The following is a 26,752-nucleotide window of genomic DNA, read 5'->3' on the forward strand; positions in this document are numbered from 1 at the left end:
TATATATATATATAAATTTTTTATTTCTTATATTACTCAATATTAGAGGCATCCAACAAGAATGTTACATGAATGGGCCTCTGAAGCAGTGGTACTACAGCGTTTAGAGCAAACATTCCATAGATCAAAATGTACTAATATATACTGTATAAATAGATATACATTGGACATGACTGGAACAAATTTTCTCATGACGTACAGAAACATTGAATTGGGAATAGAATTGGATCAGCCTGGAATGCTTTTGATTTTATTCCCATATGACGTATACTTTATATAAAATCATGTTACGCTTAAAAAGGAAACTGTCACAAGAGAAACATATGGCCGTTCATTATGGATCCATCGCTGAAATGTTTAGATGGCTGTAACAGAACAAACTGCAGATTTTCATTAAAAAAGATTTAGCTCATTTTACCATATGCCCAACATATGTATAGCAGCAGACACACATAGACGTGCAATGAAAAGCCGAAGAATGGAAATGTTCCAAAAAGCTGAGCAAACATAACCTGTTTTCATGGCCATTGGAGTCAATTGTATTCAAATGCCCTGCAGGTACCAGAGAACAATGGGGTCATATGTGTGTTACATCTTCATTTCCATGATGGATGCCAATGCCATTCATAGTATACCTGTAACTGCTTGTATTTTGTAGTGGTAATCTGTGGGAAGGCCTTTTTTTTTTCTTACTTGTTCGATTTAATTTTATTACCTTTCTTTGGTCTTTCATGCTTTTCTTCTGATACAAACTGCTTTTTTTCTGTTACATTCCAGCTGTATTCTCTAGCTCGGAATTCAGCCAACTTTATCAAGGCTCCTTTATAGTACAAAAAAAAAGTATAGTAGAGTTGGGTGCATTTCTATCTAGGGTGTACAGCAGGAAGTTACTTACTGAATGCAAGATGCCAATTGCTGGAAACCATGAAAGACCACTGATAGGTAGTGAAATAGCTTTACCAGTATGTGTTTACTCTTTGACAGTTGACAATCCAGGTTTTATCATCTGAAAACCTGTATAAGTATCTAAAGCTTATAGCACGTAAACAATTCTGTCTAATCCCTCCCTTACTCTAAAAATGCTATGTGAGAAACCAATGTGACTATGATATATCCTACAGGGGGTGTAGGAAAGGAAGTGCAACCAGGACATGTGTCTTGCGTGTGAAGTGCCAGGGGTACCAACATGCCACTTACTTTGGCCAGGGTACTTACATTCAGGCACCTAAGGGTCCTATTTCACGAGCCGATGGGGGCCCGATCAATAATGTAAACGAGTGCCAATCTGCTAGATCGGCGCTCGTTTACTGGGCCTATTACACAGCCCGATAATCGTTTAGCTAGGGCTGCAGGGACATCGTTACCGATGTCCTTGCAGCCCTTGTTTAAACACCATACTTTACCTAAGCAAGTTGCAGGTCTTCTCCTGCGCTCCTTCTTTCTCCCGGTCCCACGTGCAGCAGCAGCAGCTTCGGTTCGGCCTGTCTGAGCTGACAGACCGCTCAGCCAATCACTGGCCGCGGCGTTCCGTGGCTGAATCCGTGGCTGAATCGGCCGATTATCGCTCCATGGAATAGGCCCCTAAGGCAGACTCGATCTTTGCCCTAGGTGAAGGAAAGCCTAGATATGGCTTCCAAGGAGGTTAGTCATATGGTAAATCTGCCTAGTGATATAGTGGTGCATTTCTCGTTTCCCTGCCACTTGCTTGTAAATATGATGTCCAGGAATTGGGAAGAGCTTAGTAATATCCCCTGTGTCAGCAGCAATGGCACCTCAGATTGACTGGCCATGTTCTGTAGAGCAGTGATTTTCAACCAGTGTGCCGCGAGGAAAGTTCCCCAAACTATGGTGCCCCTGTGAAACAGGAGAAAACAATGGGGGAGAGAAACCTGGGGATGGGGGAGAAACAGGGGAGAGAAGCAGGGGGGAGAGAAACAGGGGAGAGAAGCAGGGGGGAGAGAAACAGCGGAGAGAAGCAGGGGGGAGAGAAACAGCGGAGAGAAGCAGGGGGGAGAGAAGTTTGGTGGAGAGAAGCACAGGAGAGAAGCAGGGGGGAGAGAAGCAGGGGGGAGAGAAGTATGGTGGAGAGAAGCACAGGAGAGAAGCAGGGGGGAGAAGTATGGTGGAGAGAAGTATGGTGGAGAGAAGTATGGTGGAGAGAAGTATGGTGGAGAGAAGTATGGTGGAGAGAAGTATGGTGGAGAGAAGTATGGTGGAGAGAAGTATGGTGGAGAGAAGTATGGTGGAGAGAAGTATGGTGGAGAGAAGTATGGTGGAGAGAAGTATGGTGGAGAGAAGTATGGTGGAGAGAAGCACAGGTGAGAAGCACAGGTGAGAAGCAGGGGGGAGAAGTATGGTGGAGAGAAGCACAGGAGAGAAGCAGGGGGGAGAAGTATGGTGGAGAGAAGCACAGGAGAGAAGCAGGGGGGAGAAGTATGGTGGAGAGAAGCACAGGAGAGAAGTAGGGGGGAGAAGTATGGTTGAGAAAAGCACAGGGGGGAGAAGAAAACAGGCCCAGGTTTTACACTGAGTGAGTTTAAATACATTTAGAATCTATATTATTAACTATATGTATAATATGTACTGTTTTAGTGTCATTTTGTGCCATTTTGGTTGGTGGTGTGCCCCGGGATTTTTTAAGTATAAAAAGTGTGCCGCGGCTCAAAAAAGGTTGAAAATCACTGCTGTAGAGGGATTGTCCCAAATTGGTAGCTTCTTGTTCAGATGCAGTTACCCCAACAATAAGCTCATCTGGCTCTAACTAAGAGCCGTCAGCTCTTGTTGCTGAGAGAAGCTGCAGCCGACCACTCACTTTACCTCCACCGGCCACTGCTGTGAAATTTCACTTAAATGAATAGTTCAGCATTGTTGCACGAAACAGTCTGCTGGACCAGGAGTCACAGTTTGCAACAACTCTTCCTTCCATAGACAGTATGTGCTAATAGGGTGTTCATCTCCTTTTTGTATGGCTGTATTATCCCAGCACTTCACAATAAACTACAGCCCGAGCAGAAATCTCCTATATGATGAATGGGAATCTGAATATTTATGAGGAAGCCATTCCTTTTACAAGTGGCACGGCTCTCTCCTTTTCTTCCCACCATCAGCCCCCCCCCCCCAGGACCTGGCATGTGCACTTGACTTAAAGGTCAGCGACTACTGTAGGGTTTTGTAGCAGCAATGGTGGATGCTAAATTACTAGTCATTGTGTTAGTGTCAGACGTTGCTTCTTCTTGCCTTTTAGCCAAAAAAAAAAAAAAAAAAAAAAACAGTGAATCCCGACATGTCTCCTCTGTGTTCTCCTCTGGGCTTTGAAAAAATAATTTTCCCGTTCTATTATTTTCCCCACAAGTCTGGCATTTGGTTAAAAACATTGTGTTGCCTGCATGAAAGAAACAGAAAATCAATGGCATTAAAATAGTTATTTGAAATGTTTGTGCCGGAAGCCGGTCTCCTGTGACTGTGGGTGAATTTCTGAGCGGGGAATGTTTGTCTTCTTGTGTGTGCAGGAAGAAAGCCATTAAAGTGACAGGTACGGCACGCACACAGTATGGAGGAGACATTTTCACAGCATCCGTAGCGGAGGGCATAGGTTGGTGACTGACTCATGTGGTCTCTCAGGGGCTCTCTGATTTCATTGCATGGAAGCAACCAATTCCCTTTTTTGTTGCCCTTGTGTTGCTTTTGCCTCTGCCTCATACCGTTACTGTTGCTATGGTAAATAAGTGAATCTCGCTAGACAGCACTGGAAAAGACAGCATCGGGATATGTTTCAAAGCCGAAAAAATATCCACCCCCACACTTCCTTTCGCTGCGTTCTTCGTTCTTTGTTTATATCTTTTTTTTTTTCTTTTTCTTTTTTTTTTAAAATACTGGCTATGTGCTTTGTCAAAGAAATATGTTTTCTTTGCAAGATATCAATGAGAATGTGTGCGGAGAAAGGCAGCAGTGATTCGATGTGTGGTCTTTCCTCCATGCCTCATGTCGTACACAATAGTTCTATCACAGTATGGTAATCGTTCTGTCTGGGCAGGAGAGCAGTGTTGGTTACAGCTAGCAGGGAATTTATAGTGGGTGAAATATCATTTAATAATCCATTATGATATATAATGGGAATTGGGATAGGTTAACCACTCGAGTGCCTGCAAGAACAGCAAATAAAGCCATGGTTAATATTCATAGTATCAAAATACATGTATTACCCAGCTGAATACTGTACGGGAAGTAAACGGACCTACTCTAGCTGCCCTTCTGCCTATGGTATAAGGGGATACAGATGAACATAGAACGGTCCCCTCTCTGATTACCTAATTCAGGATAATCAGCAGTTGGAGGCGTATTTATTAGCTATAAAAGTCCAGAAAATATCCCATGTGTACTGTCATCTGTCTGTTGGTGAGATCTACCTATTCATTCATCTGAGTTGCTGGAATGAATGATGTGTAGGTATCTTAAAATATCCACAGCCAAGTGTTATAGTCTAAATGTTTTGATCGAATAAATTTAAGGCTAAGTTTACACAACATTAAAAAATCATTAAACAATGGCCGTAGTTGCAGTTTTGCAACGACGACTGTTATTTAATGAAGTGGCCGAATATATTAATTGCTATGGAATTGTGAATCCAAGCGGCTACACAAAAAGTTGACATGTCAGTTTTGTGCGGCCATTATTCATTGAATAGTGGCCGCATAAAAATGTGAGTGCAGACAATGTAAAGTGTGGCTCTGGCTGCACTTTACCTTGTCTGCTATGGATAATTGGAATGCTAGCACACTGGAATGCTCCCGCATGCCAATTCTAAAGAAATGAAGTTTGCAGTACCAGCCGGATGAACTTCACTGACACCGGTCGTTCTGTGACAGAATGGCCAGTGTCTTACGTTGTGTTAACCCGGCTTAAAGGTGTCTTTCCACCTCATTTATTAAAAAGGTATTTTTAAATATATTTTCTAAGGCTTCACACATACCAGATTACAGTAGATTTCATGCTGCAAGTTCTGCACCAAAATCTACTGCAATTCTGGGTACTGTCATTTTCCCTGCACACCAGGGATGTAAAGGAAAAGCAGATGTAGGCCGAAGTATTTTATCATTAAACAATGGCCGTTTTTTACACAGTGGCCGATTACATTGCAGCCTATGTAACCACGGCCGTAGTGTATAGACACTGTATACACTACGACCGGGGTTCTCTGTGGCCTCACAAAATAATTAACAGGTGTATTTTGTGCAGCCGATATTCATTGAACAGCAGCCGTACAGGATTGCCTGTGCTCAAAGTGTAAAGTAGGGCTCCCGGCCGTTCTTTACACTGTGGTCTATGGCTACTCTGCTAACCCCAATATGTCCGCATTGCAATTAAAATGAAGGGATGTTCACCTGGCTGATACTGCAGTCTTAGATACTGAACATCTTAGACATTGGTCGTTGTTTGATTAATCAAACAAAGGCTGATATTCGTCCCACATGTGAACATGGCCTTAAGGTTTCTGGAAATTGCGTCCCCCCCCCCCTCCCTTTTTTTCGTCCAAGCTCTGTTAAGTTACAGCAGCGAGACAGTAATTTTGTTGGGATGAACAGAAGAGTGAGGAAGTCTGTGAAGAGGCTCAGCGGAAGTCCCACAAAAGTGTAAAAATACAGACAGGCGGGGGGGGGGGGGCATGTAGGAAAATAATAAACAATGTTAACCTACCTATCCTCGTGCCACATAGCGAGTAATCGCTCAGGTGGGCTGTGGAGCTGCAGCTGGAAAAGTCCTTCCAGCTGAAGATGACAGCCAGTGGCAGTGAACAGGACTCAGGAACGGTGCAACGAAGGGGTCTGCTTGCTGTTTTACATTTTCTTGGGACTTCCTCTTTAAGCTCACTATAGCTAAGTGTGTAGCTAGTTGTATTTTAATTATGTGTCTGTGTGTTTATCTTTAACACTTCTATTGTGTATTTAACCAGTAATTCCGCATAGTGGTACTATAGCGGTATGTATGTTAAGTTGCACTTTATGGGCAGGGACCATCTTCTCTGCAGAGGAAGAAATGCTTAGCTATAGCTCTAAAGCTACTGCAAACTATACAGCAGCTCTCTGGTGTACTAAGCCAGTGAATGACCAATACTACATTTCTTTTTTAGCACCCGCTGCAGGCAAAATATATGGCGCAGTGTCATGTCATGTCATGAGATTAGGTGCATGTAATATAATGTCCTGTTTGCTGCAGTGCCCTATTATCTGAACATCAGTATGGTATGGATTGGTAACCTGCAAAGAGAATTACATGTTTCCCCTTTAGAGACAAAAATACATTGCCATTGTACCTTATAAGCTGCAAGTGGTCAGAGACTGGTTACACTGGGTTGAATGACATTGATCTTTTATTTATTCTCTTGTTACAGAGGAACATCAAGCGATGAGATGTGCAACCTGTACATTATGTATTATATGGATGCCGCTCGGGCCAGTTCATTCATGACATGTGTACGGACAGGGGACCCCAAATTATTCCAACACATCCCTGAGATAGCCAATATTCCTGTGCCTGTTAGCTCTGATATGGTGATGATGGGGCATGGCCACCACCACGGTAAGAAAATCTTCACTGTTAAAGTATATACTATTTAAGGGTATCTTCACACGTACCGTATCGCAGCTGATTTTCTGCAGCAGATCCGCAGCAGATTTGACTAAATGAATGAACACAGCATTAAATCCGCACTGTAAAATCCGCTGAGGATCCATTGCGGATTTAATGCGGTGTTCATTCATTTAGTCAAATCTGCTGCGGATCTGCTGCAGAAAATCAGCTGCGATACGGTAAGTGTGAAGCTACCCTAAAACTGTGAATCGTGAGAATAATGCTTTTTTCTCTTTAAGATATGAAGGAACCAGAAGCAAGAAACATCCAGGAGCAACCTAAAAGGGAGGAGGAAGAAGTGCTAGATCAGGGTAAGTCATAGTGGCAGTGTCCATTGTTGATAGTCAGTAGAGAATTTTAATGGAGAATAATAATTTAGCATGCAGTAGTGCCTTATGTTACATTGTATTGTCTAAGCATTTACTAATCCTGTAATCAAATAACTTTATAATATGGATGTTTTGACTCTTGTATTCCTAACCTTACAATTTTATATGTTGTAAATATGAGTACAACTAGACTCTTAGGGGGTGAGATTTATCAAACATGGTGTAAAGTGAAACTGGCTCAGTTGCCCCTAGCAACCAATCAGATATCACCTTTCATTCCTCACAGATTCTTTGGAAAATGAAAGGTTGAATCTGATTGGTTGCTAGGGGCAACTGAGCCAGTTTCACTTTACACTACGTTTGATAACTCTCCCCCTTAGTTTGTGATTCCATGTCTGTCTGCAGTTAGTAGAAGAAGGAAGAAATAACTTCAGCTCTTTTTCTGAGATTCCATGCTGCGAAAGGGGAGGAGGGAGCAAGAGAAAGTTACTATAAATGTTAAAAGAAGCTTTTATGGGGAATGTACACCTCTTCTGCTACAGCAACAATGATATATATGTGAATATGTCTCATACTGTACGATGTCACATTTCATTCTACAATACCTCCATATTCACGCCTGTGAGAACAATAAACGGATACACAACCGATTTTAAATGAGCGTCAGGACTGACTGCAGTGTACATGTCGTTAGATATCTGTACATATATTTATATATTATCCGGTTTGGCTTGAAGGAAGGATAGGATGACTTAATTCAGCAGAAATGTATATAAATAACTTCTATTCAACACCAAGGCCACAGGTCTCTTAGCACATAGTGCAGACATGCTGTTTCTATGGCGATACCATAGTCATTGGTAAGTCTTGTCTTCTAAAGCAAAGCCTTGGGAGACTTGGTCTCCAGGGAGATGTCTGTCTGATGTCAACTCAAAATAGTGTTACAAATTAAAAACCAGCTTGTTTTCAAATAATAAATGTGCTCGGTCTATGAAAAGACTCGGGGAAAGTACATAGCTTTTTATTCCTGTACATTTATTTTCTATGGGATTATTTATATGGACTTGTCAGATCCTACCTGGACCTGCTTACTGTCAAGCTCTAAAGGCCCGAGGCTTCTGGGAGGCCTTCTGTAATGTCACCCTTTTTCTCAGGATTAATTAGCTGGAAATTGCTGATAATTATTATAGGCTTTAGTATTAGCTTTCTGATGTTATATATGGATGGTGTCAAAATGTATATAAATATATACGGTCTTAAAATAGTGAAAAGAATAAGGTTATCGTTGCGGTATGGTTACTATGGATTTACCCAGGTACTACATTTACAGCTTTTCTGCTCTGTCAATGTCCTTTTACAGGTGTGAAAAAAAAAAAAAAAAAAGCCAATTTACTGCCGTGTAAAACGAGTGACAGGCAAGGCCGTGTATCAATAATATATACATACATTATAATAATAAGGCAGTTGTTTTCGTGGCATGGTCCTGACATATTGATGAGGTGGATAAAAGCTACAAGGGTAAAACACTATTTAAAAAAAGGAAAAACACAGAGCTGATTTCTTCCAGGAACAATGCGGCACCTGTTCAGTTTGCATCTAACCCTGGACATTTTTGTTCATATGTTTTTGCGAAAAACAGATGGTAAAAACAGTTGCATTTTTTGTGCATCCGTTTTTAATCCATTTTTCCATTGAATTACATTATAAAAAAGAAGATATCAAAAGGCATCCTTTTCTTTGCACAACATACATAAAAATAAGTATTTTGTGTATGTTAAAAAAAAAAAAAAAAGATGCATTTTAGCCCTTTTGTATAATGGAAGTAAATGGAAAAACTGCAGTTGCGCACACACACAAGCTGTAGATAGGAGTAGCACTGTTTTGAGAAGACAACAACCATTTTTCTCTTCTGTACAACCCTTTAGAACTAAAGTAAGCAACATGTGTTCATACCATAGTAAAAGTGGTATCAGATAACAACTAGAGATGAGCGAACCTCGAGCATGCTCGAGTCTATCCTTACCCGATCGTTCGGCATTTGATTAGCGGTGGCTGCTGAAGTTGGATAAAGCTCTAAGGTTGTCTGGAAAACATGGATACAGCCAATGACTATATCCATGTTTTCCAGATAGCCTTAGGGCTTTATCCAACTTCAGCAGCCACCGCTAATCAAATACCGAACGTTCGGGTTCAGATGGACTCGAACCGGGTTCGCTCATCTCTAATAACAACCTTGTTTCCCATATGCTTTAGTGGGGGGTCTTAAGAAAGCCTCCCTATTAACTAGGGAAGACAACTGCTACAAATACCATTCCATCCTGGAGGATCACAAGCGACTAGTGACCAGTGATTTCAATGGTCCTCGTGCACTCGAACATGATCAGAGAAGGTAAATAAGAGCTGGTCTCTGCTAAGCTGTGTACTGGCCTGTATTTGTAGTTTATGCTGCCCTAGCCACATTGAGTGTTGACGCCTCCCCACTTTTTCTAGGTGTGGTTTGTGGGGTGTGGCTTGTCAGACCTTACAATTAGGACAATATAGAGTGAGCATTACAGACCCCAGTATCAGGTCCCTTGCATATTATAGACCCCAGTATTTGGCCCCCAGCATATTACCCTTGCATCAGAAAGTGTTATCCAGCTTTCCCAGGTTCTTAACTGTGGCTGCTTTTCAGCTCCCCAACCAGTACAGGAGGCTAGGAAAGCTAGGTAAACTCCATACTGAGCATAAGATGCTAGGAAAGCTGGATGACCTCCATCATACTGACCACTATACATGATGCTAGGAAAGCTGGGTAACCTCCATCACACTGACTACAAGATGCTGGGAAAGCTGGGTGACCTCCATCATATTGACTACAAGATACTGGGAAAGATGGGTGACCGCCATCATACCGACTACAAGCCGCTGGGAAAGCTGGGTGACACCCATCATACTGCGTACAGGATCCTGGGAAAGATGGATGACCTCCATCATACTGAGTACAGGATCCTGGGAAAGCTGGGTGACCTCCATCATACTGAGTACAGGATCCTGGGAAAGCTGGGTGAACCTGAACATACTAAGTATAGGCTGGGTAAGCTGGATGACCCCATTATACTGCCTACAAGATGCTGGGCAAGCCAGATGACCCTATTGTACTGCCTACAAGATGCTGGGAAAGCTGGGTGACCGCCCCACCCTTTCCCAATGTAACCTTCAGGCCCTAGTGAACAGTATACAGAGAGGGGACCCTGTATGATACAGTACCCCCCTTCTTCAAGTACTGTTCAGAGCCTGATGCCTTATCTAAAACGGTTCTCCTCACCCCCAGGCCCAGGCAGTGGTGCAGGAGGGGGGGGGGGGCGGTCTGTCTTCTCTGGTAGTAGACTGCCCTCACAGCGCCTTGCTTTATTGTAGGAACACTGAAGCTGTTAGAGCATTGCTGCCTACCCCATTAGCAGCCCCCGCGGCATTGGCCCTGCAACCGTGGCCCTGCCCACTTTCGGCTGCAATCAGAATTATTTTTTTTCTTTTTCTTTTTTTTATTTGCTGCTCTTATGGTGCCGCCCTAAGCACTGGACCACGTGTGCCTAGTAGCAAATATGGCTCACACAGTACACTGTAGTGGCTATAGAAAAGAACCTAAGCAACATTTTTAATACAGACAATCTATTTTTTTGCACTATAACTGCAGAGCAAAAAAAAAAAAAAATTAAGTGTTTCAAAGGTGTCCATAGACATCAACATCTGTAGAGTTTGCTTGTAGCTTTAGTATACAGACAGTAGAGGTTATCCATTCTCCCTTTGGGATTGCGTAGATTTTCTGTACCATGGGCTGAAAATACACCTGATCCAAGTGCATTGTATACATTATGTTTTACTTAGGGCAGCATTTGCCATGATAAAATATGCTACATTTAGCTCTGCTACACTTGTATATTATATGAAGTTATTGGGAGGTTGGTGAGTTGTTGAAAAAGGCGCAAGATTTTATTTGAATAATTCATGTTTATTTTTTGTGTCTTTTGCTTGATTGAGCAACTGCTATAGTCTTTAGGCGCTTTGATTTTGGCATTCAGCAAAAGCTTTCCCACCACTACGTCCCCGACACTGCATGGCCGAATCTCCCTAATCGTACAGACTTGTAAAGAGAAGGGACAGCATTGAAATGATAATACTCTCCTATAACAAAGGATGCTGTGTAGGAGATGCAGATTTTCTAGTGTAACCCTCCTGGTCATTTAGTTTATATTCTTTGTCATTTATTCCGCTTTCATGTCTCATTGTGATGATGTTTAAAGATCTTATTTTTATGTTTTGCAGTTTCAGCATTTTGCCTATATGACTTTTATCTATTTCAATTCATATATTCATGTTATATTGTAAAAAAAAAAAAAAAAATCTTTCTACAGATGTGGTTGGTAAATGTACCTTAAAGCAAATGTACCATAAGGTACATCGCTTTAAGATTTTTACATTAATAACAGGGACGTAACTAGCACTGTGGCAGCCATAGTGGCTGCTATGGGGCCCACCGCATAAGGGGGCCCTGTTGCCTGCTCCTGCAATACACTGGGCCCCCTGAGCTGTTATCATTTGCAGCAGCAGGTGGTCAAGGGGCCTCCCAGGTTCTGCAAATATCCCTTTAACTGCAAGCACTCCTGATGAGCGCTTGCAATTATGACTAGACTTGATGGCTTAGTGGTTAGTCGGGAAGGGAGGGGGACCCCAATCAAATGTTTGCTATGGGGCCCAGCCATTTCTAGTTATGCTTCTCAATAAGAAAATAAGGCGGCACTCACCTGTGAACATCATGGCCGGATGGCGTCTTACCTGCTGACATGACTATATTGTATTTACTTTGCAATAAATGAACACGGAATTCTGCACAAGTATGATAGTGAGTGCCGCCTTATTTTCTTATTGAGAATTATGATGGACACTGTTTTAATCACGGCTGAGCACCCCATCTAGCAGACCCATTCACCTCCACTCCACTGAAGTTGGTGGATAACCAGGTGGATGCACTTATTTAGCTTCTAGGGGAGATTACTTGCTGTGCCGGTCTGTACCTCTTTTAAGTGAATTTCTAGTTACGCCCTTGATTAATAGACTGGCACTGGAGCAGGGATGCCCATGCGGCAGTCCGTTCCCCTAGCACGGTGCGGTGTATTCCCGGGGACCAGCCTGGCCTGAAGCACTCACCAGTGTGACGATCGGCCCTCCCTTCTGTGACGTGGCTCCATTGATTCTAATGGAGCTGCGTCACAGAGGGGGAGGGCCGATCGTCACACTGGGGGAGGGCGGGCCCACCTCCAGTGCTTTAAGCCAGGTTGGTTCCTGGAAAAAGACTGACGCCAGTTCAAAAAATGGACCACAGCACTAGCATACCCGCGCTGGCGTCGATCTATTGATGTAAAAATCTTAAAATAATGTACCTGATGGTACATTCGCTTTAAGTGAATTTAAGTATGCCTGGTATGAGCAACTAAATTTTGTAGTGTGACTTTGTCCCTGTATTCCTAGTAGGATTCCATAGCTTATACAACACCGATTTTTCTGACTGCAGATAGCCAAGACGTAGTTTAGCGCCACTGCCTCAGATTCATCCATGACCAAAATGGTGGCACTATCTGCTCCCTTCACCCCCTCGCCACTAATTTTCTTAATTTTCCTGTCAATGATGTTGACTCCACAATAGACAACCGAGACATCTAAAGACATGAATGCATAGTGTGAGCACATCCTGTGCTTCTCATAACAGAAGATGTTGATATTGTTGGGGGATTTTACAAGGAACATAGACTCCTAGTTCAGTTCAAAGCAAAGGAAGCAATGTTTTTCCCCCTTATTTACTGCATATGTTAAAGTGACATGCTATTTCAAAAGGCTCAGAAGTCAGGGCTGCAAATATTTGACTATAGTCTATTTTTTCCCCCCTAACCTAAGCAATAAACTCTATCCACGCAGCGGCCATTGATCTCAGATTCTGGTTGACACAGGTTGACTAATGATAACCTTTGTGTGTGTGTCTTGTTATTGCACAGGATTGTAGTATCTCTCGGGCTATGCGTTTCTCCTTCTGATTAGGAGGACGTAGAGCTGAGACTGATAGATGAGATCTATAAACAGCACCTTTATAACATGTCGTACATCATTTCACTGAGACAGGTCAACTAGCGGATATTTCTTCTCTACTAGAGGCATTATATATTGTGGTTTGTTCACTTCCCCAGTCACCGAACGTTGTGTATCACTGGAAAGCAGCTGAAAATTCACCCAGATCTGGCATCATCGACTGGTGGGTCTGACCACTCTGACCCCTGCTGATCACTAAAACATAGTGACAGCAACACTATTAAGAGCGCTATAGTATTTTATCATTTTTAGGTCCATTTGCCGTTTTGAGGCTTTATGGTCTAAGAGGCTGACAGGAGGTGAAGGGACATAGAGCTTGCCTAACACGGCTGCTTTTTGTTCTGCCTACTGCTAGCAGCTCTCTGGTAGAATACAGCTTAGCCTATAGTCTTTCACTTATGAGCGCAATAGGTAATATTACATCTGCTGGTAGCTCTCTTGACAATGCTTCTTAGGAGACTTGTCCTGTGTACAAGCTTATCTACGACCGATTGGAAGCGTGCACAAATCTGAAGACCTCTAGTTTTTTTTCGATCCTTTAGTCGATTATGGTACCAATAACTTTGCCAACCTCTGAGCTTTCATGTGTTCTGAATGTTCTATCTTGTAAATATAGGGAGGGTAATAAGATATTTGGCCCACAATATTCAAGCTATTGGGTCCTTTTTATGGCCAAATCTTTCACAGATCTAGCTCTAAACAGATTTTATTGTTGTGTATTATTGAAGAAGCATGCCAATTCTCCATAACAATCATAAGCTTGCTAGTACACCCTTTTATGTGGTCTGTGGAGGGCTTTCAGCTATAAGTTACAACATCATACAAGACAAGAGGATGATGTCCAAACACGAAGAGAGCATAATGAACATTTGCAAGAAATAAAATTTCAAAGTTAAGCTTATGTAATAATTTAATAGTTGATCCATTTTTTGCATAGTCAGGGATCATTCTGTGCTCACACTTCAGCACTATTTTGTTTTCACATGTGGTAATTTTTAGATGCGGAATACATCTAAAGGTTCCTTCCCCAGGAGTAAAATCGGCTTGGGTCAGTACATTAAAGTATCACTGTCACTTAAAAAAAAAGCCTTTTACATGTCACAGAGACATGATCAATCAAGGTCTTGGGTGTTCAGACCTCCACTGTTCGCTAGAACGAAGTGTGGGAGTGCTCAGCTAAGAGTTTCTTCTTACTCATCATCATACAATATGGACTTTGTAATATGTTTTTAAAGCCAGTGGTGTAGCTTTACATGTAGCTATCATAGACCACACCACTGTTATGGAGCTCATGAGTGATGAAAGCTCAAAGTTAAATTCTGTGGCACTTTGACTAACAGAGCAAGAGGCCATTGGCCATTGGCTTCTTGTTCTGCCATTCTCCCTTGAGGCCGGAGGCAGCATTGAATCTCCAGCAACAAGAGGGCCCTCCCCATACACATACTCACTTGGCCCGACGCAGTTCCCTGGCATTCATTCTCCCAGCTCCCCGACGTGCGAGTGACATCACTCGTGCACCGGGGAGCTGTGAGAACAAAGGAAGGCTGGGAGACTGTGCCAGTCCAGGTGAGTATGTGGGGTGGGGGCAAACAGGATTCATAGGGCCCTGTACTTTTTTTTTTTTTTTTTTTTGCGCTATGGGGTCCCATGAGTCTTAGCGGTGCCCCTTATATGAAGCCCATCTTGTGCAGCAAGCCAAGTGTTTCTCCCTTCATGTTCTGGGGATCTATGGGAGTCTCGACACCAGGACCCTAACTGTCCAAAACCATTGACATATCAAAAAACTACAAAATGTTAGTTGACAGTTTATAAACTAACTGTGCCTACACATATACTTACATACACACCTTCGAAATAACCACCTTCCTTTCTGGACATGTGATGCACCACTCACTGGCCTTATTGGTAGTGCCCCAGCTATGCTGATGTCAATGGATATAGTAACTGACTACCATGAGTTACCCTATAATTACACTGCATAGTTCTGCTAAACCTGCATGGTAGAAAAAGTGAGTATTTGATGTGTATAATATAAGGGGAAAAAATGTATCTCTGTTGTCGCCTATCGGCAGCTACCATCTAAGCGAATGTCCGATCCATTGAAGGGCATTGAAATATAAGTAAGGACATCCACTAAACTAGAGTCACCTATCTGTATGCAGCAGGAGGGTTCTTGTTGCCTTGAGTATTCAGCAGGTATAAAGGGTACAAGGGAAAAATTGTGTAAAACAGCTCTCCTCTATACGGAAGAAAACTGCTTCTCTAATGCCACCATTATACATAGCCTTTAATCCAATATTTAGTGTATGAATAATTCTTTCTTGTACACTGTTTGATTCAGTTTGCAGAGTTTTTACTGTAATTGCTGGTAAACAATTCAGCTGAAGACGTTCTTTTGAGTTGTAAGCGATTAATACCGCTTTGTTCCGTGTCATCACCATCACTGATGAGTTTCAGGTAGAGGCAAGTGTTTTCCTTAATTATAATTTACTTGTGGAAGTGAACTAATAATTGGAGTCATTATTTCCTGAGAAGAGATTATCTCACCTGAGGGACTCATCTTCTAGATCTCGGTATGGGAAGTCTGCCTCATATAAGTAGAAAGTTAGAGATTGTTTGCATACATGACACAGTCTATTAAGGTCATGGCTTCAGGTTGGCGGTCACTTTAAAACCAGAGTTTCCTAGCTTGTGTAAATCTCATTGTGTAGACTTCTTACCATGACTTTCAAAAGCTGATGTCTATTGTGTGAAGTCTTGAGCTGTAGGACAGATACACTGATTAGCCATAAGGCTGATCCAGTGACAGGTGAAGTAATTAACATTGATTATCTAATTATCTAATTACAACCTATTAAAGGCAGCAAAAACACAGTGCATTCTATAAAGGGAATCCGCTGTAATTCACATTCCAAACTGCTGTCACTGTTAGATAGCTGTTAGGCTAAGGAGACACGTGGTACCTTTCATATATCCATCTATGCTTCCAAAATTTAGAAAAATACCTTTGTACTGGAGAATAAAGTGTCAGATAAGCGGTTACACCTCTTCCCGTCTTATCCCTCCCAGCTTATTGTTGATTGTCAGTCAAGCAGAGATGGAATGAGACAAGGTGGGGGGGGGAGGAGGCTTTCCAGCTTGCAGCAGATTTTCTTTGCATAACAATAGATAAAGTGAAGCTCAGATCAGCAGCAGATTAGTATTTAAAAAAAAAAAAAAAAAAAAACTTTTACTGCCACCTTGAGTTTTCACTTTAACATGGGCCAAACTGTCATGGCTAAAACAAGTAGGGTTATGGCCCTATTCCACGGGTCGTTTTAGAGGAGCAAACGAGCGCTATTAGCGCTCGTTTGCTCCTCGTTCGCCGCTCGCTGCCGCCGCTATTCAGCGCGGCTGCAGCGAGCGGGTGAGTGCGGGAGGGGCGGCGGGGAGCTGCGGGGGGGCTGCTCGGAGGATCGCTGATCGTCCGGGCAGCCCATAGGATATAGCAGCGTCTGCTGCCGATGCTCCTATTCAACGGAGCGACGGCAGCTGATCGCTGCTATATCAGTCGCTTGTTTTTCAACATGTTGAAAAACAAGCGACTGCAACGATCAGCCGACATGAACGATGTCGGCTGATCGTTGCACTCTATTCCACGGAACGATTATCGTCCGTAGCGGTCGATAACGTCCGTGGAATAGGGCCATAAGGCCGCATTCACACGTGGAAGGCCTGTGCCGGAGTCTGTCCTCTGCACAGCAGCATCTCTGATATGCTGCTTGGAGCAGAGAGGGAGGATCGCCAAAACATCAGGTGCTGCTTTAGTGCAAAAAATAAATGCTGGACACAGTCAAAGGTCTTGTGGAGTTCATGCCTTAGCATGTTTTAGCTGTTTTGGAGGCACTTTAGGAACCCATATAGTATTAAAGGAGAACTATCTGCAGGGTAGACTAATCTAACCTGTTGATAAGTCCCTATTGCACAGGAGGCGCTGAGGAGGAAGGTATGTCTCTTACCTTCCTCCTTTGTGTTGTTCTGGTGCAATTAGTATTTGCTCCACAGTCCAGTAAGAACATTAAGAGCACTGGGACACCAGCTAGGAGCACTGCCTGTCTTCATAGCACCAATCCGGCACACCCCCGGCCGCCCTGTTCCATTGGTTTTAATTAGAGAGCGGCGGGCGGATTGGCGCTATGGGGATGGGCACTGCTCCTATTGGGTGCCCCAGTGTTTCTAACGGTCTTATCAGACCGTGGAGTAAACTGCTAATAACGCCGAGGAGGAAGGTAAGACACCTTTCTCCTCAGCGTCTCCTGTGCAGTAGGGACGTATCAGCAGGGTAGATTTGTCTAACTTGCTGATAGTTCCCCTTAAAAAGGTGGCTTTTATGTTATGGCAGATTTATATATGTATTCAGCTAAAAATATATAATTCAGCAAGAGAGGGTTGGGGAGGGAGAAGTCACAGCCTCTAGGACTTTTAGCTTAGAAGAGAAACATGATTTTATGTGCCACATGATATAGAGCTGACAAATTTCCTTTTAACAGTATAAATCCTCTACATGGAGACCTTTTATCAGTATGCTCAGGTTTAGTGATCCTATATTGTAATCTTCTGAATAGTCAACGTGATAAGGTTAGGTTTGGGTATTAGGACTTGGAAACTAGGTTTTAATATGAGAATCAGAAGTTATAATTTCTTGATATCTTAGTGTAAGTTAATAAAGAAAATGGACTTTGTAAGAAAATAAAGTGGCCAATTGCCAAAATGCAGAGTTTTTTTTAGATACATTTCCATCGGACCTGCTAACTCTCCTCCAAAAGCAAATGTATACAGGATTTCAGCATGTCCGATGCCTTGTTTTTGCAGGAGATAAGCCGCTTCCAGAGGACACTTGTCAATAGCTTATTCCCCTTTCCAATAAAAGCACATTCACAGTGAGGATGTAATTGTATGGGGGTGTTGGGAGGACTAGCTGTCATCTGAACGAGTGCTTATCTGATGGCTGTCTGTTATGTATGGACACCTTTAAGATGAACATCAGGCATGGAAGATTCAGCTTTGTCAACATTTGTCTTAGTACAGGTCTCACTTTATTGGCGCTGTTATTAATAAATGTTCATTAGCTGTTTTCTCCATGTTAATTGCTTTCCTTAAACATTGAGCAGGTAATTATTGCCGGCATATGGTTTATTTGACTTTGGACAGGTCCCATTGTGTGCGTTAAGTCTAGCCGCTTTAATGTGATACTTAATTAGACTCGTATGATTTACCAAAGAGCCTAGTAAGGTTTGTAAAAATGTATGCTATATATTGAAGCCTTTATTGTTTGCTAGCTAGATTTATTTTTGCTTTTCTTTCCTGGGAGAACATATGGTTTCCATAGGGTCATCAATATCCATCTCACATAGGTGAACATACTGTTGGCAGTCAGCCACCTTTCGCTTTATAGTAGCACTAAGTCACTGTCACCATCTTCATTGAGAGTCAGTTTATTGCCATCTGGCATTACATGGGTAATTGTACTAGTGTAACAGTCTCTGGTGTGTGTTTTTTTTTATTCTATTGAATATTTTCAGTATAAAAAAAGCATTAACCACATTGCAGATTATACAAGTGCTATATAAATTATTAAAAAGCCTAAAAAATAACATTTACAAATGATGTAAAAACTATTATGTATATAAGTTAGCTATAAAGGAGTGCATACAAATTGAAAGGTACCCATGCACACAACATATAAATTGTTGATTTCAACCAAATACATTGGTTGACTGATAAAATTTAACAATGAACAATCATTTTATAATCCATGATAAGCTGTCATAGGCTGGAAAGAAGTTGGCCGTCTTTTGGGCTAAAGATCTTTCTTCAATGAGCGTTCTTTCAGAAAAGAATGTTTTCAGCATGTTCCCAGAAAGATCAATGGTCTCCCACCCATTGTTATTGATTATGTATGGTCATTTTGAACAATTGTAACAGCAGTTGTAGCCCTAAAAATGAATGGCAGTATCTACGAAACATTTGTTTAGCAAACGTTCATTGGTGGTTCTACCATCAACCTACTTCCATGTAATGTATTTGGCCACTTTGATAAGCTCTTTCCAGGGCAAAGGTGGCAAGCGTAGTTCTGTGTCCTTTACACAGGCAGTTTATCGCTCAAATAAGAATTCCTTGGAAAGCAAATTCCCAATAATTGGCTTGTGTACAATGGCCAATGACCAGCTGACAAATGAGCAAGCGGCCATTAATCAGTTGTTTGGATCTTTTGTGTGGCCATTTAAATTATTGCTTTCTTGGTGTGTAAACAGGGAACATGTGTCTTAAGGGCCCTTTTAAAGGGGGTGATTATTATCCAGGAGCGTTGATAGAAACACTTTTCCGTCGAAAATTGGGCATGTAAAATTGACACCGATCATCCAAGGAAAGGGAAAATGCCTGATCCTCGGCCGATCGTGTCTTTAGATCAGGCTTTAAAATTTATACGATAAATAATAAAAGAAACTGGACATCTGAGATTTGTATATATCTGCGTCAGTTTAAAGATCACAAACAGCAGTGTATACTTACTATTCACGCTGCATGTGATCTGTGATCCAGGTCTTCCATCCTCCAGCAAGTAAGTTCAGGCCTCCTCCAGAACGACCCAAAGCTCAAAAAAGCAGCTGGAAGACCTGGATGCCGGATCACAAACAGTGCGTATGTAAGTGTATACTTCTGTTTGTGATCTTGCAAGGCTGCACAAACAATACAGTGATAGTTTGTGCAGCCCGTGCAGTCGATTTTTCTTGCCGTGTAAATGCACTGCAAACAAGCACTCTCTGATCGACACTCTTTTGTGGCCCCTGTGGCCAAGAAATCATAACATGTAAAAGGACCATTTCAGTGATGAATCTAATAGGTGGCATGAACGATCCAGCTGGCCAGCTCAATGTTTAATAGAGCTTTGTGAAGAATTGGCAAACAAGCACCAATTGGCACTGCTTGCCTTTCGTCAGCCAGTGTAGAAAAAGACCCTTACATTGTAAATAGACCCCGTGCTAGTCAACATAGGGAAGTATGATCAGGAATAGCAAAAGTGATGGCAACAGGCAGTAAGTACAGAGCTGCTCATATATACAAGTGAACTACGAGTTCAAAGAGCTGGAAGGAAAATGAGTCACTAAGATCTTTTGGAATGAACCTTGGAAATTACAGAAATGTTGAGAGAGCTATGTGACCAACACTTTGTCTCGGATGCTAATGGATATGTAAGTTCATGTGTTTATTGCCTCCCAACTGTATGATTATTGCTACTAAAAGGTAGCAGCATCCAAACAGAATTATGCCAGCACAAATAAGGGACTTGCAGAATTAAGAGGTTATAATAGGGCATCAAAAGTTCAGGGCTGCCTAATTGTGTGATGAACTGATCTTGTTTGGTAGCTTCTTGTCTGTATATATGAATTATAGTTGGTTTCAAATTTGTAGGGCTATATCCTTTTTATCCCTCGTAGATGGGACATTGATAGAGATGAGCGAACCGGGTTCGGGTTCGAGTCGATCCGAACCCGAACGTTCGGTATTTGATTAGCTGGGGCTGCTGAACTTGGATAAAGCTCTAAGGTTGTCTGGAAAACATGGATACAGCCAATGACTATATCCATGTTTTCCACATAGCCTTAGGGCTTTATCCAAGTTCAGCAGCCACCGCTAATCAAATGCCGAAAGTTCGGGTTTGCATCGACTCGAGCATGTTCGAGGGTCGCTCATCTCTAGACATTGCCCTTTAAAGGCTCATCTGAAACATTTTGTAAGCTCCCCTGTTTAATGGACTTGGCAACTATGTCTGAGCTGTATTCTTTTGGCTTATATGCCATTATAGAGGAGAAAGTTAAGTCTGCACTGTAGAAGAAATCACAGATGTTAACAATATACTACTTGACAATTCATTTGTTCAAAAATGAGAAGATCGTTTAAATGATAGTGTTAAAATCCCTATAAAAGGAGCCAAGGACAGTGAAATAAGTCTGCTTTGGAGTGCCAGACAGCCCCATCTGCTTCTGTGTATACACTGGATGCACTGGCAGCCCCAGAAAATGTTCTCCATTTAGTATTGTATATGAAGTATGGATGTGCACGGTAACTATAATAAAGATAAATTGACGTTTTTTTTGTGTGTCCACTGTGATCTGTCTTAATCTCCTTTTCTCTTCTATTTTTATCTGTTCTGTTTTCCTTGCACAGGTGATTTCTATTCCGTCCTTTCCAAACTCCTAGGAGAAAGGGAAGATGTTGTCCATGTCCATAAATATAACCCCACTGATATTCTAGGGTCTGATCTCGTAGCGGAGATCACTAATGTGGTACAAAAGAAAGACCCTGGCTGGTACATATCCAGACAAGTCTTAGCACATGACGAGAGGCCTGATGCCATTCTGGTCAGAGATCGAATTCACAAATTCCACAAGTTAGAATCCACACTGAGACCACCGGGCAATATGCTGTCCCTGGTGCAGCCAGCTAGACGTCATCAAGTGGACAACCAGCATCCAGGAGGTTGGTTGGGAAACTTCTCCAGTAGCTCTGCATGTGCTTGCTCCACATTAGCCTGAAGGGAAGAAGTCCAGGAACACTTTCCGTAAATGTAAAGTCTTGTGCCCTTTTCTAAGGTCTCATCATGGTGACATCCACAACCCATCCAATGACCAATCCAGCAGGGAAATCATATTATAGAGATGATATTACACTATTTAATATTGAACTAGCCCCAACTGTGAACTACTTAGCAGTCTTCTGACCAGACACCTTTTACCAATGGATGTAATTTGCAAAGTGAACTTTAGGGAGCCAATTCTGGCATAAGGGAGATTACGGTGAAAGAGCTAAGATCAAAAGCAGAGCAGCGTGAAGAGTCGCTAAAGTTCCTGCTCTATTAATTGGCCTTTTTATCTCCAGCCCTGTGTCCACAATGCAGGCTTGAAATCCTGACTCATTCCCTTCAGGTTTCTATGGCAGCAAACCATGACGGCATTGCTTTTGTTTTAATTCGTGTTGTGGTCTCTACGATATTGATTGTGTTTAGTCTTTCTTGCTAATGTGGAAAGCCAGATAATAGTATGGCATGTGGCGATTATCCTTTTAAAAGTAAGCAATATGTATGCATGGCAGACATCTGTGCGTGGGCTGCTCTGCAGGCTGTCTTCACATCTCCGGCTGCCAAGTCGATGTTTCCAAATACATCTTTCCGTCTCATATTAATCATTCACTACATTCCTCTTTCCTTTTTTTTTTTTTTCTTCTTGTGTTTGTATTTAGAGCTCGTATTGCATGGTGCTTCTGTTGCAGACCAAAAAAAAAAATCAATAGCTCTACGGCATCATTGCTAATACATCAAGTTAATGTTGCAATATCTTAATGAATAGAAGTCATTATTATTGACTTTACAGTTTGTTGTGTTGAGCAGTTTACTTTATAAAGATGTTTAAGATTGATGACATAACCATTATCTTTCCATTGTTTCCGAAGTTTTTGCAAGATTTCTGGATTTATTAGCTGTATGATCTTGAATATGGCATTATGGAGGAAGCGGTTTGGGACTTTGGAACATTAGATAGATAGATATGATTAGAATGTACTCTAGAAATACAGAATGTTCCTGTGTTCATACAGAGCATTTATCCAAAGCCCTATATTGGGTCATGTGTCAACTACACCTAACATGACTGGTTGCTTTCTCGCCAAGTCATGATGCACACAGGTGGTTCTAGGAGGATCATTCTTTTGGCACTGGAGTGTAGACCATACATGTGCCACAGTAGTAACTACTTTCTAGTGGATGGACATGGTCCAGTTTCATACTATATTCCCACACAGTATTTTTGGTCAGGATTTTTACAACCAAAACCAGGAGTGGCAGGGGCGTAACTACCACTGTAGCAGCCATAGCGGCTGCTATGGGGCCCACCACATCAGGGGGCCCCATTGCCAGCTCTTGCAATATGCTGAGCCCCCTGAGCTGTCTGCAATACGCTGAGCCCCCTGAGCTGTCATCACTTGGAGCACCAGGTGGCCAAGCGTGCTTCCGGGGCTCTGCAAATGTCCCTGACAAGTGCTTGCAGTTATGACTACACTTGACAGCTTAGTGGCCAGAAGAAAGGGGGGGGCCCAATCAGAAGTTTGCTATGGGGCCCAGACATTTCTAGTTATGCCCCTGAGGAGTGGATTGAAAACACAGAAAGGCTATGTTCACACACTGTTGAAATTGAGTGGATGGCCGCCATTTAATGGCAAACAACGGCCGTTGTTTTAAAATAATGGCAATTATTTGCCATTCAATGATGTCAATCCACTAGATTTCAACCATGTTTAAAAATACCCTTTCTGTGTTTTCTATCCACTCCTGGTTTTAGTTGCAAAATACTGAGCAAAAATACAGTGAATTTCTATGTGCTTTATGCACATGTTGTTGTGTTTTAAAAGCTTTTTCAAACAAATAGAAGTTATGGTATAATGCCAAGATACCTACAGATTGTTGAGGGTCTAATTACTGGGAATTTCACTATCTCTTGAACAAAGTGGCCTCAGTGGTCTATATCCAAATCTACACCCCAAAAATAATGATTTATTATTCTGAATAACATGTAAAACTAATGAAACAAACATTTAGATACAGAAATGCAGAAAATGTGATATTATAAGTTACTGTACAGTAATGGAGAGGATGGGAAAACAAGAGCTGACAGAGACTGCAGGGAGCATGAAGGAATGAGCAGGGCAGATGTGGGCTCATACATGCAGCGCTCTCTGTCCAAAGAGAGAGGGGTTACAGCTATGGAGAGATTACCTCCACAGTCCTGTCCCCTAATGTAAGCCCCAGCCTGAAGTGGATCTGCTATGATTTGGAAGGTGAGGGAGACTTCCTGGGCCCACCCAGTACAGGGAGCTCTTACACCAAAGCAATGCTCTTAAACCAAGTGACAATTTTGAAAAACTGTGAGCTCTTAAACCAAAACACTCTTAAACCAAGTTACTTAAACCAAGGTACCACTGTGTGTGTGTGTGTGTGTATGTATGTATGTATGTATGTATGTGTGTATATATATATATATATATATTTTACACAAAAATGTGGTTGACCACAATTTTGTGTACATTAAGGCTGCGTTCACACTACGTATATTTCAGTCAGTATTGTGGTCCTCATATTGCAACCAAAAGCAGGAGTGGATTAAAAACACAGAAAGGATCTGTTCATACAATGGTGAAATTGAGTGGATGGCCGCAATATAACAGTAAATAACTGCTATTATTTCAATATAACAGCCTTTGTTCTAAAATAACAGCAAATATTTGCCATTAAATGGCGGCCATCCACTCAATTTCAACATTGGGTGAACAGAGCCTTTCTGTGTTTTTAATCCACTCCTGGTTTTGGTTGCAATACTGACTGAAATATACTGACTGAACTATACATATACTGACTGAAATATACGTAGTGTGAACGCAGCCTAAAAGTAACCATTTAAATGCAGATCCATTAAACGCACAATAAAAACGCAGTGTGAACCTAACCCTATTTGGATATTCCACTTACCCTGATATCATCTAAGTAGCATATGTAAATATTGTATATTTAAGGTCAATGTGCTTCCCTCATCCATACAGTATATTCCACTTTTTGACACCATTTAAAGAGGACCTGAGATCAGTATAAGAAAATGTAGACACACATGAACACTGCGTGGAGAGTGAGAACCTTCGTTAAACCCACATATACACCCTGTATTGAGGTTCTGATTTTTTGTTTATCCCCCTATTATAAGTCTACAATTGTATTAATCTAAGTATTTCTCTCCATTACATCCCTGAGCTAAGTAGTCCTCTCTATGGATCAGCAGGCCTGGCTTACAGGCTTAGGCAGGGTTCACACTATGTATGACACCAGCCGTTCTGTGACACAGCCGTGTCACAGAACGACTGCTGTCAGTTAAGCTCATCCCAGCCGGTACTGTAGTGGCGGCTGGATGAACTTTACTTCTTTCTAGTTGGGCGCATTTGGGTGTGCCCGCATGCCATTAACTATAGCCAACAATGTAGAGTGCGTCCAGAGCCGCACTTTACATAGTCTGCTCTGTCAGTCTTGTGCGGCCGCTATTCATTGACATGTCAGTTTACGGTACGGCCATAAGGAATCCCTGCCGGAGTGTATACACTCCGGCTGGGATTCCATAGTAATAATTGTGATAGGTAAATTCATTAAATAACGGCCGTGGTTGCAAACCTGCAACTACGGCCGCTGTTTAATGAATTTATACATATTGTGAACTTAGCCGTACAGTGGGGGAATGCAAGAGTATGTGTGTGTGTGTGTGTGTGTGTGTATATATATATATATATATATATATATATATATATATATATATATATATAATTTATTTATTATTATTATTATTATTTATTATTATTATTAGTATTATTATTATTATTATTAGTATTATTATTAGTATTAGTATTATTAGTATTATTTATTTATTATTATATATAATATAATTTTTTTTTATTTATTTTTTTTGGAATCTGTGTCTTTCAACCTATTTACTGATAACTTTAAGTTTATAGAGGTTTGCAGGTGACATAGTCTCTTTAAACTAAAGACCCCCAGACATTGAACCCCAGAAGCTATATTACTCCCAGCTGCTTGGACACAGGTCCATAGATTGTATGTCCCCGTATTCTTCTTAAAGGGGTAGTGCAGCGGTAAGCAATTATTCACTAAATAACACACATTACAAAGTTATACAACTTTGTAATGTATGTTATGCTAGTGAATGGCCCCCTTCCCCGTGTTTCCCCCCACCCACGATAGACCCGGAAGTGTAGTGCTCTATAATCACCTGATTCGTGTCGACCCCCGTCCGCCATCTTGTGACAATGATGTCATCTTTGGGCGGCCAGCCGAACCGCTCCGACCGTCCCTAGTGCCGGCCGCCCTCTGCCGCCTCATCAGCGGGGTGGGGGGTGAACACGGGAAAGGAGGCCATTCACTAACATAACATACATTACAAAGTTGTATAATTTGTAATGTGTGTTATTTAGTGAATAATTGCTTACTGCCGCACTACCCCTTTAATAGCCATAGCCGCACCTTCCCGGCTTGAGCTGCTGTAGTGGCAGCCCGGCAGCCAGTGGATGCACACAGAGTATTAGAGTTCTGGATAGGACGCGGGATCGCTCGAGCACTTTGTCTAAGCGCTGCACTGGAAATGGCTGCTTTTAGTGTAATTATCTCTAGTACATTACACAGTATGATTTATGAACTGTCAGATACATTTTTCTACCATGTTTTCCTGGATCATATGCCAACAAGCTGGATAATTATATGAGGCAAAAAAAGAGCAGTCTTATATCTTCCAGCTTCACCAGTGACTAACAGCTCTTCTATGAAGGGATCATCCAGTATGCGGATATGTGCTCCAGCAGCAGATTATTGCTCCTTACTACAGCACAAGTCTCCTGCCAGGATTCATTATTGACACAAGTCTACAGTGGTTTTGTTTTTTTTTTCCAAGTTTTATTTGCAAGCAGTACGTTTTCTAGGAACACATGGCGGTTTCCTTGGTAACACTAAGCGCAGGTCTTATGTATTCTGTGTACACTGTCCCTGATGGGTGCTATCAATGATGACCAAGCAACTGTGGCTGCTCTTCTGCCTT

At 41.9% G+C, this 26,752-nt stretch overlaps 1 protein-coding gene across 6 annotated transcripts in view; it reads left to right on the plus strand.

The window, feature by feature from the left end:
- Window positions 1–26,752, plus strand: part of PAM (peptidylglycine alpha-amidating monooxygenase) — a 134,378-nt gene that overhangs the window by 81,160 nt on the left and 26,466 nt on the right. For 4 of the 6 annotated variants that reach the window (XM_069962967.1, XM_069962969.1, XM_069962968.1 and 1 more), the window contains 3 exons: window positions 6,389–6,576; window positions 6,867–6,938; window positions 21,285–21,596. In XM_069962967.1, the coding sequence (XP_069819068.1) occupies window positions 6,389–6,576; window positions 6,867–6,938; window positions 21,285–21,596 (572 nt within the window). The remainder of the gene's footprint in view (window positions 1–6,388; window positions 6,577–6,866; window positions 6,939–21,284; window positions 21,597–26,752) is intronic. The other 2 variants (XM_069962971.1, XM_069962972.1) reach the window with 1 other exon arrangement.

Source organism: Dendropsophus ebraccatus, chromosome 3, assembly GCF_027789765.1.
Source record: "Dendropsophus ebraccatus isolate aDenEbr1 chromosome 3, aDenEbr1.pat, whole genome shotgun sequence".
Classification (NCBI taxonomy): Eukaryota; Metazoa; Chordata; class Amphibia; order Anura; family Hylidae; genus Dendropsophus; species Dendropsophus ebraccatus.